Source organism: Lampetra fluviatilis, chromosome 38, assembly GCF_964198595.1.
Source record: "Lampetra fluviatilis chromosome 38, kcLamFluv1.1, whole genome shotgun sequence".
NCBI classification, from domain to species: Eukaryota; Metazoa; Chordata; class Hyperoartia; order Petromyzontiformes; family Petromyzontidae; genus Lampetra; species Lampetra fluviatilis.
In genome coordinates, this window is record NC_136312.1 from 11,307,234 (window position 1) to 11,327,163 (window position 19,930).

At 48.1% G+C, this 19,930-nt stretch overlaps 1 protein-coding gene across 5 annotated transcripts in view; it reads right to left on the minus strand.

Moving 5' to 3' along the window:
• Positions 1-4,598: 4,598 nt before the first annotated feature.
• CCKAR (cholecystokinin A receptor) overlaps positions 4,599-19,930 on the minus strand; it is a 29,594-nt gene continuing 14,262 nt past the window's right edge. For 4 of the 5 annotated variants that reach the window (XM_078874213.1, XM_078874212.1, XM_078874209.1 and 1 more), the window contains exons 2-7: positions 12,744-12,910; positions 9,878-10,135; positions 9,427-9,688; positions 8,433-8,560; positions 8,037-8,209; positions 4,599-6,330 (exon numbers count right to left, since the gene is read on the minus strand). In XM_078874213.1, the coding sequence (XP_078730339.1) occupies positions 5,728-6,330; positions 8,037-8,209; positions 8,433-8,560; positions 9,427-9,688; positions 9,878-10,135; positions 12,744-12,870 (1,551 nt within the window). In that variant the 5' untranslated portion in view covers positions 12,871-12,910 and the 3' untranslated portion in view covers positions 4,599-5,727. The remainder of the gene's footprint in view (positions 6,331-8,036; positions 8,210-8,432; positions 8,561-9,426; positions 9,689-9,877; positions 10,136-12,743; positions 12,911-19,930) is intronic. The other variant, XM_078874214.1, reaches the window with a different exon arrangement.

Genomic DNA, 19,930 nt, shown 5'->3' on the forward strand with positions numbered 1-19,930 from the left:
CGTAATCACCACCAACACCGCCGTCAACTCACCACCAACACCGCCGTAATCACCACCAACACCACCGTAATCACCACCAACACCGCCGTCAACTCACCACCAACACCGCCGTAATCACCACCAACACCACCGTAATCACCACCAACACCGCCGTCCACTCGCCCTGCCGGAACACCACCACGTGGTGGTACTGCAGCTGCTTCCTGCTCCTAGCGATACTCGTGCCGCCAATGACTACCTCCCTACCAGTGACAACTTCAAACAGCCCCCCTAATCACCTGTTAGACCTACCACTGACTACTCCCAATACACCCCCACGGGTATGAGCGAGTATCGATACACCCCCACGGCTATTATCGAGTATCGATTCTCGCGCCGTCGTTGCCTCTCCCCCGCAGGAACCTGCGGCGTGTGACGCGGCCGTCGATTAGAATCGACGATTCCCTTCTATTAGAAATAGAGAGTTGTAGTTACGTATCGATGTCCGCAAAGGCTCTATTATAAATATATATGTTTTTAAATCATCTCCCAGTAGGAGATGTATTAGAATTTAATCCCAGCGATGGCATCCCAGCGAGCAGCAGAAATTCTTGACTCCGTTTAGTGCCGAATCTGGAGCCGGCTGAATCGATTACCGAGTTGAATCGATTACCCCCTTCGATTCCTAACGCGGAAATTCCCACGGCGCGCGTTTATCCCTTCGCGGACGAGCGGCGAGATAATCGATTCTTCTTATTTCGCGGAGTCGAATCGTAATCGACGAATCACTAAAGGATGCCCCTTTCTTAGGGGCCGTCCCTAAATGACGTCACGGACCTAAGGGGGGGGGGAGTCAGACATTTGTGACGATGTGTGACGAGGGGGGAGGTTGAGAAATGTGACGTCACATCAAAATGCGCAACTTTAAATAATTATAGACAACACGTTCTACTTAATTAAATATACTTTTAAATAAATGTTTTCTCCTACAACATCAGAGTGCAGCGCCACATTAAATAGGCACTACAATGACAATAGTTTAAAGAGATTTTGTTTTTTTTTTGGGGGGGGGGGAGGCGAGCTTTGTGGCGTCATATTTGAGGGGGGGGGTCTGACCCTCTAAACCCCGAACCCTCTAAACCCCTAATTCTTTGTGTGGAGTGTGGTGGGTGGTGGGCATCACGGGGTGGGTGGACGGTGTGTGTGGTGGGTTATGCGTGGTGGGTGTGGTGATAGTGGTCGTGGTTCACACCGATCCACGACCACCACCACCTCTACTGTGCGGTGAACCAGCCACCACAGCAGCAGCGCGAGTCGGAGGAGTGAGCGGATGGCTCTCCCTACGCGGGTCAGACCCCCTCGCTTCGTCTCCTCCCCATGACCTGCTCCTCTTTCCTTGTCTTCTCCTTCTCCTCCTCCTGCACCACCCTCTCCAGCACCACCATCTCGTCCTCCTGCTCCTTCTTTGTCTCCACCTCCTTCGTCTACCCCCCCCCATCTCCACTTCTTCCTGCACCACCAGCTCCTCCACCAGGGTCTCCTCCACCACCATCTCCTCCACCACCATCTCCTCCACCAATGTCTCCTTCTCCTCCACCTGCACCACCCTCTCCAGCACCACCATCTCCTCCACCACCATCTCCTCCACCAATGTCTCCTTCCCCTCCACCTGCACCACCCTCTCCAGCACCACCATCTCCTCCACCACCATCTCCTCCACCAATGTCTCCTTCTCCTCCACCTGCACCACCCTCTCCAGCACCACCATCTCGTCCTCTTGCTCCTTCCTTGTCTCCACCTCCTCCGTCTACCCCCCCCATCTCCTCTTCTTCCTGCACCACCAGCTCCTCCACCAGGGATGAGAGAAGCCCTGCTTCTCTCTGGCAGTCATCTTTCAGCAATGGGATGTTTTGGCCCAATACCTGTTTGCACTGCGTGTGGGTCCCACTGTCTCACACTGGGACTCACAGGCTCACACTGGGACCCACAGTGTCACACAGAGACCCACAGACTCACACAGAGACCCACAGACTCACACAGAGACCCACAGTCTCACACAGAGACCCATAGACTCACACAGAGACCCACAGTCTCACACAGAGGCCCACATCCTTAATACGGATTCACACGCTTGGACACTCCTGCACGCTATCAAGGAGACGTATTTTCCACCAGAGGGCAGCACGTAACCATGCACAGACAGCTCTGTACAGGCGCTTTAGTACTACGACTCCCACATGGTTCAGTGTCGATCGCTCAGGCTCCCCAGAGCCAGACTAGAAACTCCTGTAGGGTTCATTGTTATACAAATTGCGTGCACATGGGCAGCTCTGTCAATCCACTGCTGGATAGATGCCTCCCGCTTGCCGGGTCACACGTGACTCACCACACGTGCTCGCCACGCGTGCTCGCCGTGGCCGGGAGATGTCTTTCAGATCGCCGGGTTCCGAGTGCAGTGCGCTAACCACTGCGCCACGACTCCTCCGCCACTGTGTACAATACGCGTGCCTATGTGTGTGGTGTGAATCAATGCAGTGTAGACTTACAGACAGACCCATAGATTTACAGACCCATACACAAACACACGCAACCATTGACTTACACACAGACCCATAGACAAACACACGCAACCATTGACTTACACACAGACCCATAGACTTACAGATCCATAGACAAACACATGCAACCATTGACTTACACACAGACCCATAGACTTACAGATCCATAGACAAACACACCCGACCACTGACTTGCACACAGATACATAGACATACACACACAACCACTAACTTATACACAGATCCATAGACACACACACAAGCACTGACTTTCACACAGATCCACAGACAAACGCACAGAACCACTGCCATAGACATACGGTCTACATAGAATAATTGACTTGCACATACCCATAGACACACACAGACCCACAGGCTCAAATTGATACCCATACACTTACATAGGGACCCATAGACACCCACACAAGCACTCAGACTCCCACAAAGACGCACAGCCTCACCTGGATACCCACAGACGAGAAGGCCAATGCAGATGGCACTGGTCGCACTCATTCCACACAACGTGCTTGCCACAAACGACCACCACGCCTTGCCGATCTCGTCAAGGAATATAAACCATCACGCGAACTCCGGTGGTCATCCTCGCAGCAACAAAGGCGGTGGTCACCGCATCGCGCGGCGCTTTCAGACGCGCTTCTGCGGCCGTCTGGAACGCTCTTCCTTCCGATATTACCAAGCCGCTGGAGCGATGCACTTTTAAATCATCATCATCTAGATTGACAAACTCATTTCTTTAGAACTGCTTGTTGTGTTTAGTTTGCTGTCGTTCCCCCGCACCTGCGATTAGCACGGTTGGCTTCGTACGGTGCGAACGAGGTTCTGCATACAGACAGAGGGAGGAAGGAGAGGGACATTGCGGGGAGATGGGAAGTCTACGGAGGAGGGAGATGTGGTGACAGTGAACGTGAAGTGGCACAGACTATACATCTGAACACTGCAGTGACATCACACACACACACACCACGTGTGCATCACGTCACGGATTCGTGTTTGCACATTCTCTCGCTCTCACACACACAGCAGCAGCAATCGGAGAGACCACAACTTCCTCGGGAGTTTCATGTCCTGAAAAAGATCCCAGCAACGTGGAGCAAACCGTCGGACATCGTGCTGAACAAACGCGCGGCTCACCCCGGAGCACACGTGATGATTCTTGACTTTTCTGTGTTTGCGTATTAGATGAGACCGAGTTTTGTTTCGCATTTGCACGCGATTTTTGGTTAATGCAGTCAGTGTCCTTTTGCAGACATTATTACATCGCATTTCTTTACGCACATTTAATTGCGAAGTCCAATTCTCATGAAACTGTTGTTAAAATGTACTCTAGACATATTTGCTCAGCGTAATTTTTTGTAATAATTCAGTGTGCTTAAAGTGTCTTGAGGTAGGCTCAGGTCACCCCTTGCAAAAGAATCCCACGACGCCCCACGTGCCTCTCCGCACGTGTATTGGATCCAGTGGTAAAAACAGCAGATACCCAGTGACTGAACTGCTTATTGCTGATGATACACTAAATGTCAAAACCGGTTCATATTTGAATTACTGTTATTACTGTTGTTGTTGTTACTGTTATTGTCTTGAGGCAACAACAACAATAAGGTTACAATCCTGTCCACAGGGGGGGCCCAGGGGCATCGTGGCTGAAGTAAAAATGGATGACGGTACTGCACTGATGAGTCCGAGTGAGAGTGAAACGAGTCTACAGCGATCTCGTTCCACTGCTGCCTGCTGCTCGGCTGGGCCACATCTTCTCCACTCTTGAGTTGGTGGCGCTAAATGAAAACATTGCCGCACGTTCAGTTATGTTTGAGCTGGTGGTCTGGCTAAGGCTGAACGTGTTTGTACGGGCAACGCAATACCCTTCGCGTGCTGTGGTGACGGATTGCAGGTGTCGACTTGCAGGAAGGGAAGTGATGGTTCTATGCGAGGTGGAGTGCTGGGACGCTATTAAGCACGTGGATAGAAACGCGTTTTTGTTCCGTTGGAAGTAAATCGACACGTTCACTTGAAATTGAATCTTGTACATTTTATTTAATGCAAGGTTACACGTTGTTTTACGTATGAATGTGCCAAAGTTGGTTGGCTTTTGATACATGCCTCTGACCTCACGTCCCTGGGTTTAAATAAACGACGCGAGTTCGGTGTGTCATCGGCTTTTGGTTGTGACCAACACATACAGGGATACAGAGCCCGCGTGATTAAAGCACCCCAATGAAGCCAGAACACACCGCGTACGTTGGTGAACCGGGCCATACATAATAACCATTGCAGCTCACCTGCTCTGTGTGAACAGCATAAGTTTAACTGGAACTGAAAGCGAGGCCGATTCTATTCCTTGACACTCGATATACAGTATAACGAACAGGCTTCAATGTACCTGCTAGTTTACTCATCTGTGATGGTTGTTTATTATATTATTTGAAGCAGAGTTCTACGGCACGATATGTGGAGCGTAAGCATACACTTCAATCGTACCCGGGTACAAGGTCCAAGTCCTAACCCCAAGTTACCGGCAGATGTTTGGAAACCCATCTTTCGAGTCTGAGGCAGCTTTTACGACAGACTTGACCGTCGCTATCCCCAAAGAGCGTTCCCCGTGTGATCAGTGCGGCGGATTTGTGATTGAAGTGGGACTCGGAGGAGCGCGCGATGACAAATGTTCAGACTTGCACGAATGCTTCTCTGCACGAGCACGCGAATTGTCACCATCAGACGACGGTGCTACTCCGACGAGCGTCAGTGGCCATATCCATCGCTGGCTCGGAAGCAGATGGCGAGTGCTGGGAAATTCCTAAATCCTATGTCAGGACCGGTATCGCCCGTACGGTGACCGCCGTTAACTTCCCACCTAATCCGACTCATCTTGCCAACCCCCGGCAATATTTGGTCTCTTCCATGTGACCCACAGCCCTGGGATGCTTCTGACAGAGTGGATGTCTAACACAAAACCCCAACAGCAACAAGTCTGTGCACGTCGACAACGGCAGTACGCGCCTTACACAACCCACGGACATACGCTCGGGACACCTCGCGTACACATGCGAGTGAACGGCGACACAAAGATGCACACCACTTAAAGCAGCCTATGCGAATAGGCGGTCCACAGCACACACCACACGACTCTATGACGCGCGCACAAACGCCACATTCCTAACGCCGCTCCTGCGATCTAGCCCACAGTGCTGACGGTCGTGTACGTGTAGCGGGACATGGACGCGCTCGTCCCAGTCCCGTCCTCATCCCCGCTAGCCTCCAGCCGAACGCCACCGCCCCGAGTTCCCCACGACCGCAGGTCCCAAACCCACGTCCGCCCGCGCGCCACAATCCCACGAGGTTCCCTCGAATCGGGCCACTTGCCCGAAGGGGGCGTCCCCCTGTGGGCGCAGCGAGCGCCGGTGGCGGCGCCCGTGGCCGAGCAGCAGACGGAGGCGCAGCAGCGCGAGATGGTGGCGGTGCACGCCTGCCTAAAGCGCTTGTTCATGAAGCAGTAAATGATGGGGTTGAGGCACGCGGAGGCGTAAGACATGAGGTGTATGAAGGAGATCGGAGCGCCGGAGAGGACCTGGCTCGCTCTGCATTTGTCGAAGGCTCGCCAAGCGTTCGCGCTGAACACCGGCGTCCAGCAGATGAAAAACATGACCACGATGGTGATGAGCATGCGGATGACGCGCTTCTTGGCCAGGAGGTTGGCTTCCGAGGCAGTGCTGCGAGCGCGGTCGATGGGCTTGGAGCCGCAATCCGCGGTCTCGCCGCTCCGTCTCGTGGATTTATTCTGTAGCCCACACACACAAACATAATTACACACACACAAACATAATCACACACACAAACATAATTACACACACACACACAAACATAATTACGCACACACAAACATAATTACACACACACACATAATTACACACACACAAACATAATTACACACAAACATAATTACACACACACAAACATAATTACACACAAACATAATTACACACACACAAACATAATCACACACACAAACATAATTACACACACACACACAAACATAATTACGCACACACAAACATAATTACACACACACACATAATTACACACACACAAACATAATTACACACAAACATAATTACACACACACAAACATAATTACACACACACAAACATAATTACACACACACAAACATAATTACACACACACAAACATTATTACGCACACACAAACATAATTACACACACACAACCATAATTACACACACACACAAACATAATTACACACACACAAACATTATTACACACACACAAACATAATTACACACACACACAAACATAATTACACACACACAGACATAATTACACACACACACAAACATAATTACGCACACACAAACATAATTACACACACAAACATAATTACACACAAACATAATTACACACACACAAACATAATTACACACACACAAACATAATTACACACACACAAACATAATTACACACACACAAACATAATTACACACACACACACAAACATAATTACACACACACAAACATAATTACACACACACACAAACATTATTACGCACACACAAACATAATTACACACACACAAACATAATTACACACACACAAACATTATTACACACACACAAACATTATTACACACACACACAAACATAATTACACACACACAAACATAATTACACACACACAACCATAATTACACACACACAAACATTATTACACACACACACAAACATAATTACACACACACAAACATAATTACACACACACACATAATTACACACACACAAACATTATTACACACACACACAAACATAATTACACACACACAAACATAATTACACACACACAGACATAATTACACACACACAAACATTATTACACACACACAGACATAATTACACACACACAAACATTATTACACACACACACACACACAAACATAATTACACACACACAAACATAATTACACACACACAAAAACATAATTACGCACGGCTCCTAACCTTTACTCTCAGCGTCACTATCAACTTGCATCCTATCGCTCTTCACGGTTGTGTTCTTATCGAGTGATCAATAAAAATCGGACATTTCATTGTCCTGTTCTAACGCCAAACAAACACAGAAAATCGCGACACACGCATATCAATAACATGCTAAACTTTGATTTAAAGCTTTCGAGACTGCAGGGATTCATATTCTTGGTTCTTTCGGTAAAGCCACGTAGAAGGGAAATAACAAAATAATATAAATATAAAACAATATTGTTTTATATTTATATTATATTCCCTGTGTTTAGTGTACATTACAAAACAATATTGTTTTATATTTATATTATTTTGTTATTTCCCTTCTACGTGGCTTTACCGAAAGAACCAAGAATATAACATGCTAAACATTGACGACCATGTGCCCAGACATGTTGCATCCAAGCAGGAAGGTTAAGAACACAAACATTTGTGAATAACGGTCCCAGCTTACCATAGACGGGTTGCGATGTGCCAGGGATGTCTGCTGCTGCTGCTGCAGATTGCCCATCTCGACAGCGGAGCGACTTGGGGAAACGTAGCATCCGTCACCATCCCCATCACCATCATCGCCTCCATCGCTGTAGCCGTCAGAACCAGAAGCGTACCTTGCGCCCTGCTTTATTTCTGCAACGAAAGTCAGATCAGGGATTAAAATGTAAATGCTGGTCGTTTATCCCAGAGCATCTGAGAGCCCATCGGGTTTTTCCCGTTTAACGAATAGTTGGGGGGGGGGGGGGGGGCGGGTAACACAAAGTGAAATGCGTTTGCATTCTTCAATCGATGATTGAAGATGCTGCCATGGCTCAATGTTTGCGGGAAAATTGCGAAGTTTAGGTGCGCTTCGCACCCTCGGCCTCTCTCCTCTGACGACTCTCGAACTTGATGCCCTTGTACAGCTCCCAGGAGATGAGTCCATAGGCCACCATCATGATGAGGCCGGGCAGCAGGAATAGCGCCACCAGTAGAAACAACTGCCTGCATTCGACATGGACATACACAACGCACAACGACTGTAGGGGCAAGTGCTGTTAGCGAGTAGTACCTATGAAGGCCAACACAACGCCCGGCCACCTAATTGGTCGATTTAGCGCGTCGGTGGTTGCAGCGCGTGCTGACATCGGCGCACGCGGCCCCAGGCTCCCACCAGCAGCCCCCCGCGGCTTGAGGCGCAGAGAGGGGAGCCCCCCGCGGCTTGAGGTGCAGGGAGGGGAGCCCCCCGCCCGATCTGCACGGCGCGGAGGACGACTTTGGTGGAATTTCTTTGACGCAATGCAACCCGAGATTTGTCGCTACAAATTCGGATCAAGGGGAGCCAGTTGAGGTGGTTCGGGCACCCGCTAAGGATGCCCCCGGCAGACTCTCCCTGGAACTCTACCGGGCAGCAGCAGCAGCAACGTCCCACTGGGCCAAGACCCCGGGGCCGGGCCCAGGACACGCTGCTGGCGGTGGTGGGACTGTGTTGCTCGGCTGGCCTGGGAACGCCTGGGAATTGCCCAGGAAGAGCTAGAGTCTCTGTATAACAGTGTAGTGTGTAGTGTATAGTAGTATAGTATTGTATAGTGTAGTGTATAGTGTAGTAGTGCTAGAGTCCATCACCAGGGAAACGGAGGTCTGAAACTCCCACTACTCAACACGCTGCCTCCGTGACCCTCACCAGGACAAGCGGACTGATAAACCCAAGAACGATTCCACCCACAACCTGAAGCTGGATCACGCCGTGTTGGATCAGCCCCTGTTAACTTACTCCACTTCCTCAAAGCAATTCCACACAATTCCCCTTTTCGCCCGCTCCTCCCTCCGTGCCCCCAGCCCAACCAGGGCGTGTTGCGCTGCTCGCGAACCAGGCCTGCTGCAACGCCACGTTGGTCAACGCCATCCGGCACATCTGGCCCGTGGTGCCGTCTCGCTTCTTGAAGACGACCAGGTCGTAGAACGCGGCGTATGGGACCATGAGCAGCAGGGATAGGCTCCATGTGACGGCGATCACGCGCTGAGCGTGGGACCGCGTCTGCCACACGCGCGACGCCAGCGGGTTGCAGATCGCGCCGTAGCGCTCGATGGAGATGGCCACCAGGCTGAAGGTGGAGACGCTCACGGAGAGACCTTGGAGGGACGGGGGCAGAGAGGCGCACGCGACGGGGGAAGGGGGGGGGGGCGTTCGTGGTTTTAGTGGCGCGTTCTGGCCGACCGCTGTGGCTGGGAGACCAAATATATAGACATGAGTAGCAATATATAGACATGTGCGTTGCACCTCCACGCGCCACCGCGACCACGAAGCGCGCGCGGCCTCACCCATGAGGTAAGCCACCGCCCGGCACACCACGTCGCCGAATACGAAGTCCTGCATGAGGTTGGGCACCAGGGTGAAGGGCATGCAAAAGAGCACGAGCAGCAGGTCGCTGGCGGCGAGCGACAGCAGCAGCGCGTTGGTGACCGTGCGCATGCGCCGGTTGCAGGCCAGCACGGCGACGATCATGCCGTTGCCGACCACGCTGAGCATGAAGATCGCCGAGTAGAGGGCGATCCGCAGGGACACGGCAAGGTCTGAAACTGACAAAGGGGGTCAGAGGCCATGAGGTTTTTTTTAAAGCGGAATTTGTTCAGTTCCATACGATTGACAACAGGTAGAAGCCAACAGATGATGATAATAATAATAATAATTCACACCACTTATAAAGCGCGTTGCACCCAGAGGTCGCAAGGCGCTGCGCAGGCCTAAAAGCGAGTCAATAAATAAACGCAATTCCAAAACCTAAAATTAACAAAGCAGGCTCATAATTTAACCACAGATACAAATACCCCCCTCCCCTCCCCCCACACACTCCCAAAACACACACAACACAATTAACAAATGAGAAATAACCTTTAAAGAAACAAAATGTCTATAGGTGGGATTCAAATAAACTGAGGGACTCAGCCGATCGAGTTTCGGACAGGGAGTGAATTCAACAGCTGGGGGGGGGGGAGGGGCACACAGGATAAAGAACCCCCGAGTCGCCCATTGAACGGAGGTGCGATCTCGGCACAAGCAAACGGAAGCCCACACTCAGACAAGCGGAGAACTCGCGTTAGAACATGTGGGTGGAGGAGGTGACGGACGTAAGAGAGGGGGGGGGGGGTATTGAGGGCCTTGAAGGTGGAAAAAGGATCTTGAACTCCACTCGGTAACCAATGGAGAGACTCGAGTTCAGGGGTCATGTGCTCAGAGGCTGGTGTTCAAGTAAGAACTCTGGCAGCTACATTCAGCAAAGCTATTGTCTATAAACACAGCTAATAAGCACAACTATTGTCTTGTAGATGTAGATGGATACGTGCCATGCTTGCGGGCTCCAGGCTGTTTGGAGGAAGATGGTTGTGTTAAAAAGAGAAACATTTATATATTAAAGTCACTATCAGGAGTCCTCTGGCTATGTCACTGCAGACCATTTCTGTACGGTTTCATGAGAACACTTCCAACTCATGTCAGACAACCCAAGACACGCCACCTAGATATGTATACACAGCTGGTCCCTTTGATCGTGGCTTGCATCTTCATTCAATAGCATTGAAAGTAGTAACTTTAAAAATGAAACGAATGTTACTCGACAAAACCAACGTGTACATCGAAGCAGAATGGCTTTCTGGAAGGAATATAAAATGCCTTGCACCGCATTCTGGCAGTACAGTTGTGAAATTAATCCTTTCATATTACCTGAATATTCAACAGACCTTCCCCTGCCACTCTACCATAATGCCTTCCCTCTTCGGCTTCCCCCATTCGTCACGCTGTGAAAGAGCCACACAATCTCCTCCGCTGCCACAGCCGCCTTCAGCTGCGTTGAAGCGGGCCACTGTCGGCACTGCTGTGGGCATTTTACAGATAAGAGATGGGGGTTCCCCCCCCCCACCCCCCACTGAGAAGTTATGCGTAGCCTCCATTTCTCGCTGGGTTCAAACTTCCCCCAGGTCACTGCAAAATCCCTTCTTGGTTCTGTGATGCGATGGTGTTGACCCGATCTCTCAAGGATCTCGCGATCTCCTCACACAATTGCAGCTTGGTCAAACCCGGGATGGACTGGAGGCAGGCCAGCCTAAACGTTTCCGACTGGCGCAGATGGTTCTTTAAAGGGGCCCACATTTCGCAAGCACAGAGAAGGGAGTGCATGACTGTAGCCGAGAAGAACCAACGCTGCATATGGAACAATATACAAGGTAGGCGATCCCACAATAGCCTGGAACTCAAAGCGTCCACACCACCATGGTCTCACGCTCCCCTTCATTATTTTGTTCAGTAGAACTAGGCCCACTGAGCTATATAGCAGCTATTTTTCAGAAGCGACCTGGCCACAAATGATAGCTCAACGACGTGGCTTATCGTGTGGACATTTATAGAAGACAAATAGTCTAAACGCACGTTTCTCATTATGGAGGGAAACACTGAAGGACCTGGAACAAAATCTATTCAACCACGGGGAAAACATGCAAACTCCAAATATACAGACGTAGGGTTGGGATCGAACCCATAACCTCCTGTAAACCAGACGAGGTAGTTAACATCTCACAACCGCAGCACCCAGAAGAACCCACTCCCTGTTATTGGGCAGTTTCCTGCCCCGAGTGAAGAACTGAACACCCCTTGTAGCGACCAGAGCCACGTAACCAGTCCACCAGAACTCCTGATCTCCACAGAGCTCCAGGTGGTAAAGGTCCAGCTCCTGACAGAGGAATTGCAGCATCCCCCCCCCCTGCAGTCAGTCAGCGTTTGAACATGCCCACGTGACCAGGTACAAGGTTTTTCGTTGCTTCTGGGGGGACTCACAGGAGGGGGGATGGGTGGGGGGGTCAGTCTCGTGGCTCTGCCGAATGGCGTTAGGCCAGGAGATCTCACAGGCTCCTGCATGCTGAGTTGTCCCCTGAATGAGGAGTGGGGTTTGCATCACAATCTGGCTTCAACCAACGTGTAAGCGTAGCAGTAAAGAAGGCCGAAATAAACCACACCTTGCCCCCCCCGCCCCCACCAAAACAAACACACGAGCCAACTCCATTTTAGAGAAACAAATTGTTTATTTTACTGAACATCATCGACGTGCTTCGTATTTAAAAATATATATTTTATAAACATGAGTAAATAATCCATCTGTTGCCACTGGTTTACGTGGAGCAGAGCACTGTCCCTTACCTTGCTGCCGAGTCGGGCAGGACACATTGCGCTGGGTCTGGTTTGGGTAAGAATCCTGGGCGACTTTTTCCACCGCGTGGAGGAAGGCCGCGGAGCCATTGGCATTGCTGCCATTCAAAGCTTCCATCTTCAGGCCGTTGTCATCGTTACACGAGTCTCATTGTGCACTGCAAGGGGGGTAAGGGGATTTGGTCAAAAGAGAGGCACGGATATGGGGGGGGGGGGTTCGTTAATAAAAGTACATGAATTAAATTGTTTACAGATGTTATTGTTTTACAATGCTCCTTGTTGTTTGATTGATGGGGGTGTTGTTTGTGGTCTGAGGGCCAGGGGCCAACAGCAAGGGATCTGAGCCACGGCAGTGCAGGGCAGGCATGCCTCGCGTGGTGCTCAGGATGCACTCTTGGTAAACGGGGCGTTATAGGAAACAGCGCTGTAGGGGGGGGGGTCACTATCACGTGGCCGCGATGAAGATGCGCTTACTGACAATGCTGGGGGCGCCACAGTGGCCACGAGATGTTAACTACCTCGTCTGGTACGCAGGAAGTAGTGGGTTCGATCCCGACCCTGACGCCTGTATATGTGGAGTTTGCGTGTCTCTTTCTTCCCGTGGTCGCGTGCATTTATCTCCAGGTCCTCCGTTTTTTATTCTACGTTTAGAAACATGCGTTTCGAGTATTTGGCTGCTATCAATTTCCACGTGATGATGAGCCACTCCGTTGAACTATAATTTGTGATAACCAGGTCGCTTCTGAAACAGAGCTATAGAGTTCATTAGGCCTTACCTGGTAAAATTAAACATTACTTTTCACCTATGCGTGACATATGAGGGCTTCATTTGGAGTATTGGTAATAGCCTTAATAATGATACTGTACACATGATAAATGTGTTCCATAGATTAATAAATTATTATTTTAAATAATAACTACCATAACAATATAAAAACAGGGACTCCTCTATTTAAGAACATTCGACTTACGAACATTCAGAGATACAAACAAACCGATCTGTATGTCCTGTTGCCTGCTCGGACCAAGAGTCGTAAGTTCAACCGCCACGCACAATAGATGGCGGTGGTGTCATCTACAACTGCAGAACGTGAAGAAACAATGGCGTCTGCATATGAAAAAAATGAAAAACCAGTAGCATCTACATCGACAGAACGTGCACAACCAGTCACATCTACATCTACATGAGATTATATAACTTTTAAAGCCATTCCCATGTTTAGTGTACACGCCATACAACGTGTTTGGAATCGACAGGAGTAAAGTTGGACTTATGAACAAATCTACTTACGAACAGACCTCTGGAACCCAACTCGTTCGTAGGTAGAGGACTCTATCGAAGAATTCCTCATTCCCCCCGTTTGTAACCCGAGAGCCAACGGTCAACATTCCGAGTATATATATGGCAGGGCCAAGTCTGTCGGCTTCCACACCAAGTGGCGTTAATAGTCTGATCGAGATAAACAAAAAAACATCCCATACTTTACAACACAGCCTTGCCTGGACGTCTAAGAATACAGGTGTTGCTGTTGCATGATGTTTTTTTTATTGTTTCCCCCGTGCACAGTTCGTCTCACTTGCACCGTTTTCACTCGACCCATCGGCGGTCACTGCGCGCCCCCTCTACGTCTCGGTGCTGAATCAAAACAGCAAGAGCACGAAAAAACCACCACGGTAATAAACAATAAAAAATAATTTCACATTTCAACATGTTTTTGTATCGGCAAACTAAATACTCGGCACGAATGCGTTGGCCTCATCGCGAGGGTACACGGATTGGGCCGATGCGAGCTGGCAGAGAATGATGACGGGGTGCAGACACTCACATATCTCTGACGCACACGTGACACACTCACTCAGAGTGAATGAATGTGAGCACTCACACAGAGTGAGTGAAAGTGTGGCAAGGTGGACAAAAAAAATCCACGTCAGAGCTCTCCTCCACTCGCCTTTTCATACGACACAGACAGCCCTGATCCAGCCGTGGCCACTGGACATCAATGAGCCCATATCTAAGTGGGTTCAACCAAAGACGACTGCTGATCACACACTGGATGTCAAAACCGGTACACTTTTAAACCAATGCTGCTTGAAAATGCACTGTATTTGTCTGTGTAGACAGAAAAATAATGCCATATTTTCTGCTTATCTATTTTATCACAATGGAATAAGGTGCGACACTGGGAAATATACAATTCACCATTTTGACTTGGGTTAAGAGTCACACGTGATTTTTTTAAAGGTATCTAGCCGCTCACTTACAGATTCATGAGTTTATTTCCTTATTTATGCACTTATTTAAGAGGTCCTATGATGGACACTTCACTTCCAACCCTCTGGGATGACATTTTCATCCATGTTGGTATTCATATATTCATTTGTTTATTTATTTATACTCTTAGAGCTTTCATTGTGGTATGGTATTGACTTAAAGAAAAAAAAAGTGGAATAAGTAATATGTGGAACCCCTCAAGCGTGAAATGTGTTGACGGATATCGGATAATAATACATGGCGAGTTGAAAGACGTTCCGATCGAACATCATAGGAAAAATCCCACATTGCCTTGCGAGCCTTAGCTGAGCTCTCATATCCACATCAGCCCGAATGAGCAAGCATCTTCACAGAAGCCATTCAGTCATTTCCCACGATGTTTCACAGGCTACCTGTCTTTCACCTCAAAGTGAATTCATATATCGTCCTGGTCTGCAGTCAAAAAAAGAACACAACACGTTCTTGCTGATAAAAATTCCCTTTGGCGAGATAAATTTATGCGGTGATACTGCGGTGGCAGTGATGCAGAGGTCCAAATAATAAAAAAAAACAATAAATCATCACGTAAGTTAAAAACACTGTGGCCTTTAAAAAGTTAAAAACTATATTTAATAGTTGAAGTTTTGGGAAATAGACGATCGTTCTTCATAGCACACACAGAGAGAGAGAGAACAGAGACTGGGTCGATAGTAACAGTTGGAGACTGTGCGTTACATCATTTAAAACATTTTGCCGATGAAAGATTTTCACTTTGACAGAATTTCAAAGTAACTATTCAAATATCAACTTTAAAAAACTTGTCGTGAAACGCTGTTCACAATGGCTACTTTAAGAGAGGCACTGGAGACGTCATGGGGGAGGGTTGAAAAGTGTGCAAAGATATACGCAGAGACGCACGCTCGAATCGATTCGAGGCAGAGCAACATGTGGATTAGATTAGAAAATGCTGTCATGAAGCAGACGTGCTGTTGAGTAGTAAGAAGATAATGTATTGATGTGTGTTGAACTTTTTTCGCACCGTACGTAGCTAACCGTGCTTCTCGTAGGTACGGGGGGGGGGGGTAACAAACTATACACAAAAAGCAGTTATAAAGAAATGAGTTTTTCAATCTAGATGATAATCTAAAAGTGCATAGCTCTCACTGGCGTCCTAATATCGGAAGGAAGAGCGTTCCAGACGGCCGCAGAAGCACATCTGAAAGCGTCGGGATGCGGTGACCACCGTCTTTGTTTCTGGTTAGCCAAAAGCCGCTGCTGCTGCTGCTGTGAGGATGACTGGAGTGAGTGGGGCCTGAGCAGGAAACGTCGCTTCAGGCGATGTGGTGCCCGGTGGTCGAGACTAACAACGGAGCGGCAGCTGAGGGAGGGAATGCCTCCAGGAGAATGCCCACCACGAATACGCAGGGAGTACATGGAGGATCGTTCACTCTGCAGCGCCGTGAGAGGTAGCGATAGCCCCGCGAGGGGCACATCCAGCAAGAGATAGATTGTGGCCGGCTGTGACGATGATGGTGATAATGATGATCGTAAAAGGTTGTTCATTCGTATCATATCGATTAGTGGGTTGTTTTCTCAAACTAGTGGCTCTGGACGGCTGCTTGCATGCACATTGATGCCTCAAATAATCTTGCTTCAAGATATCCTCAAGTGTGAGTTGTACGAGGTTGGTTTGACCACAGCCACCACGAACGCGACGTACTCTATTAATGTACAATTCGGATATACTTTTAGTATTTATTTATTCCCCCCCCCCCCCCCCCCCCCAATTTAATTTAATCTCAGCTCTGAGCATGTTCATCTGGAAGCTTGACGGACACATGACGACACAAAACGTAGCGCCCCCAGGGCCTCGAAGTGGGAGCCACAGAGGGAGTGGCATCGGTGGGAGTCGCTCTCCCCTCCTCGCCAATCTCTCTCCCGGCCACACAGTGGTAGTACTGGTAGGCGATCTGGTGCCAAGAGCTTTCAGGAATGACGAAGTAGGTCAAATTACAACGTAGACGCCGGGACTGTGTCGCTCAGCTGGCCGGGAAACGCCTCGTAATTCTCCAGGAAGAACTAGAGTCTGTGTATCGTAGTGTATAATGTATAGTAGTGTCGTGTATAGTGTAGTGTATAGTGTAGTGTATAGTAGTGTCGTGTATAGTGTAGTAGTGTATAGTGTATAGTCGTGTATAGTGCAGTAGTGCTGGAGTCTGTCGCCAGGCAAAGGGAGGTCTGGACCGCCACTGTTTAACACGCTGCTGTAGTGTAGTAGTGTATAGTCTAGTGTATTATGTAGTAGTGTATAGTGCAGTAGTGTAGTGTATAGTGTAGTGTATAGTGTAGTAGTGTAGTGTATAGTGTAGTGTATAGTGTAGTGTATAGTAGTGTATAGTGTAGTGTAGTAGTGTAGTGTATGGTGTAGTGTATAGTGTAGTGTATAGTGTAGTGTATAGTGTAGTGTATAGTGTAGTAGTGTATAGTCTAGTGTATTATGTAGTAGTGTATAGTGCAGTAGTGTAGTGTATAGTGTAGTGTATAGTGTAGTAGTGTATAGTGCAGTAGTGTAGTGTATAGTGTAGTGTATAGTGTAGTAGTGTATAGTGCAGTAGTGTAGTGTATAGTGTAGTGTATAGTGTAGTGTATAGTGTAGTAGTGTATAGTGCAGTAGTGTAGTGTATAGTGTAGTGTATAGTGTAGTGTATAGTGTAGTGTATAGTGTAGTGTATAGTGTAGTAGTGTATAGTGCAGTAGTGTAGTGTATAGTGTAGTGTATAGTGTAGTGTATAGTGTAGTGTATAGTGCAGTAGTGTAGTGTATAGTGTAGTGTATAGTGTAGTGTATAGTGCAGTAGTGTAGTGTATAGTGTAGTGTATAGTGTAGTAGTGTTTAACACGACCCTCACCAACACGAGCTGATTGAGAAACAAACGAACGAACGAATAAAATGACAAAAATGTAAAAATATAATCAGCTGTCTAAAGAAATAAATAAATAATCAGCTGTCTAAAGAACTAAATAAATAAATTGTTTTCAGCAAGGAGAGTTTTAATGTTTTTAAAAACAATTTTATAACTTAGAAACTTAATCCTGTTTAAGATACATAACCTTTGGATCTTGGGAATTCACAACGAATCATGGTCTGGCAACCCTAATTATTCCCTTCTTCTTTACTTCCCAATCACAAACACGCAGTAATTGGGCAAAAAAAATACAAAGGAATAAATCCCAATATAATTCACAACGAAATAGATCAATTGCGTGTCCCTGGTCTCTCATCCTCGTTACAAACGCCCGTGATTGGAATCAAAGTCAATTAAAATTCAATTCGACCATTCGAAGGGGGAAAGTGCTTTGTTGAACTTAGGTGGTGTATTACCCTAAAAAAAGTATCAATCCCGGGAGATATTTGTTGCATGCATCCTCCCACCGTGCAAAACATATTGAATCATTATACCTTTAAGGATCCTTTTCCAAGGCTAAGCATCGTAACGATTACGTAGTACATCTTTTATATATATAATAACACCAACGAAACCAGCGCCGTGACCTCGGTTAACACATTTCATGAGCCCCAATCTGAAAATCAAATTCTCACACTGAGAACGATCGGATTGAGGTCGCGTGGTCAAAGCGGCCCTCTGTGCGGCGCGCGACTCTCACCCCGTGATCGTTATTCACGCAAGGGGACCCACCACCAATGACAAAGATCCCCCGTATAGTCTTAGCAGACTGTTGGGGCAAGTGCTGGTAGCAAGCAGCACCTATGAAGGCCGGAACGGCACACGAGGGGGGGTGGGTGGCCAGCAGCACGCCCGGCCGCCTTTGTCTCCCCAGTGGCGATGTTTACGCACCGCACCAGGTTCTCATTTGTGGCCGAGTCGACCTAGGGCGGGCCCAGGATCGGTTCAGAAAATCTTCACCGGTGTTGACCGTGAGCGGGAATCGAACCCGGGTGGCCAGGTTCGTAGCGTAGCGCGCTAATCGCTGCACCACCGCTCACCACCGTCTTTGCATTCATCCACAGAGCATCGCGGGCTCTTGAAATATTGAGTTTTTGTTTTAACCGAATGTTGTTGTTTAACAACAAAAAACTGTGGCTCTGTTTTGTTATTTTGGTTTCCGACTCCCCCCCTCACGCCCCCCCCTGGCCTGCACCAAAGGCTGCCCAAGGGAGGCGCGGTCCCACGTGGGATGCCACGTGCACATTCCCACGGCGAGCCGTCGCTTCGTCGTCATTGCACGGCGATAACAGTGATCGTGTGCCTTGATTTGTGTGTTCGTGTAAGAAATAAATCAATATTAAATAAATGTGTCGATGTAATTAATCAGAAGGGGTACAGATTAGATATTAGAATGGATTTTGTTATTGTTATAATATTTGTTTTAACAGGATACCCGTGCCTTGCCGTGTGATGGCGACATCGCGATATGGGGCAATATATCCCCTGCTAAATTAAACTAAACATTGATAACATTGTCCGTTTTCACGCGATATCACTCAACAATTGACACTCGCTCACCTTACAGCCCCCACACACTCTGCATCACGATGTAATCTATTTAGATACATACTAAGTAGAACCAAGAGAACGATCATGAAGTAACGAGGGAATGAAACGGGAAATTAGGATGCTGGAAACGCAATGACAGAGCGTGCTTGTTTTTAAAACACGATTTGGTGATATATGTAATGGATTCTATAACCTAACGTCTGCACATCTTACAGCTCCCATTGCCCCATCTAAAGAACTTAGACACACTGTGGTTATCAGACACATGATATGACAGTCTTACCACAGATGAATCTATGCACTGGTCCATTTAAACCCATCCACGAAAGAAGCAGACACCAGTCAGATGTTAAAGTCGTGGACTATAGTTGTGTAACTAATTGGTCAATGTCACCTTCACATATCAGTCTT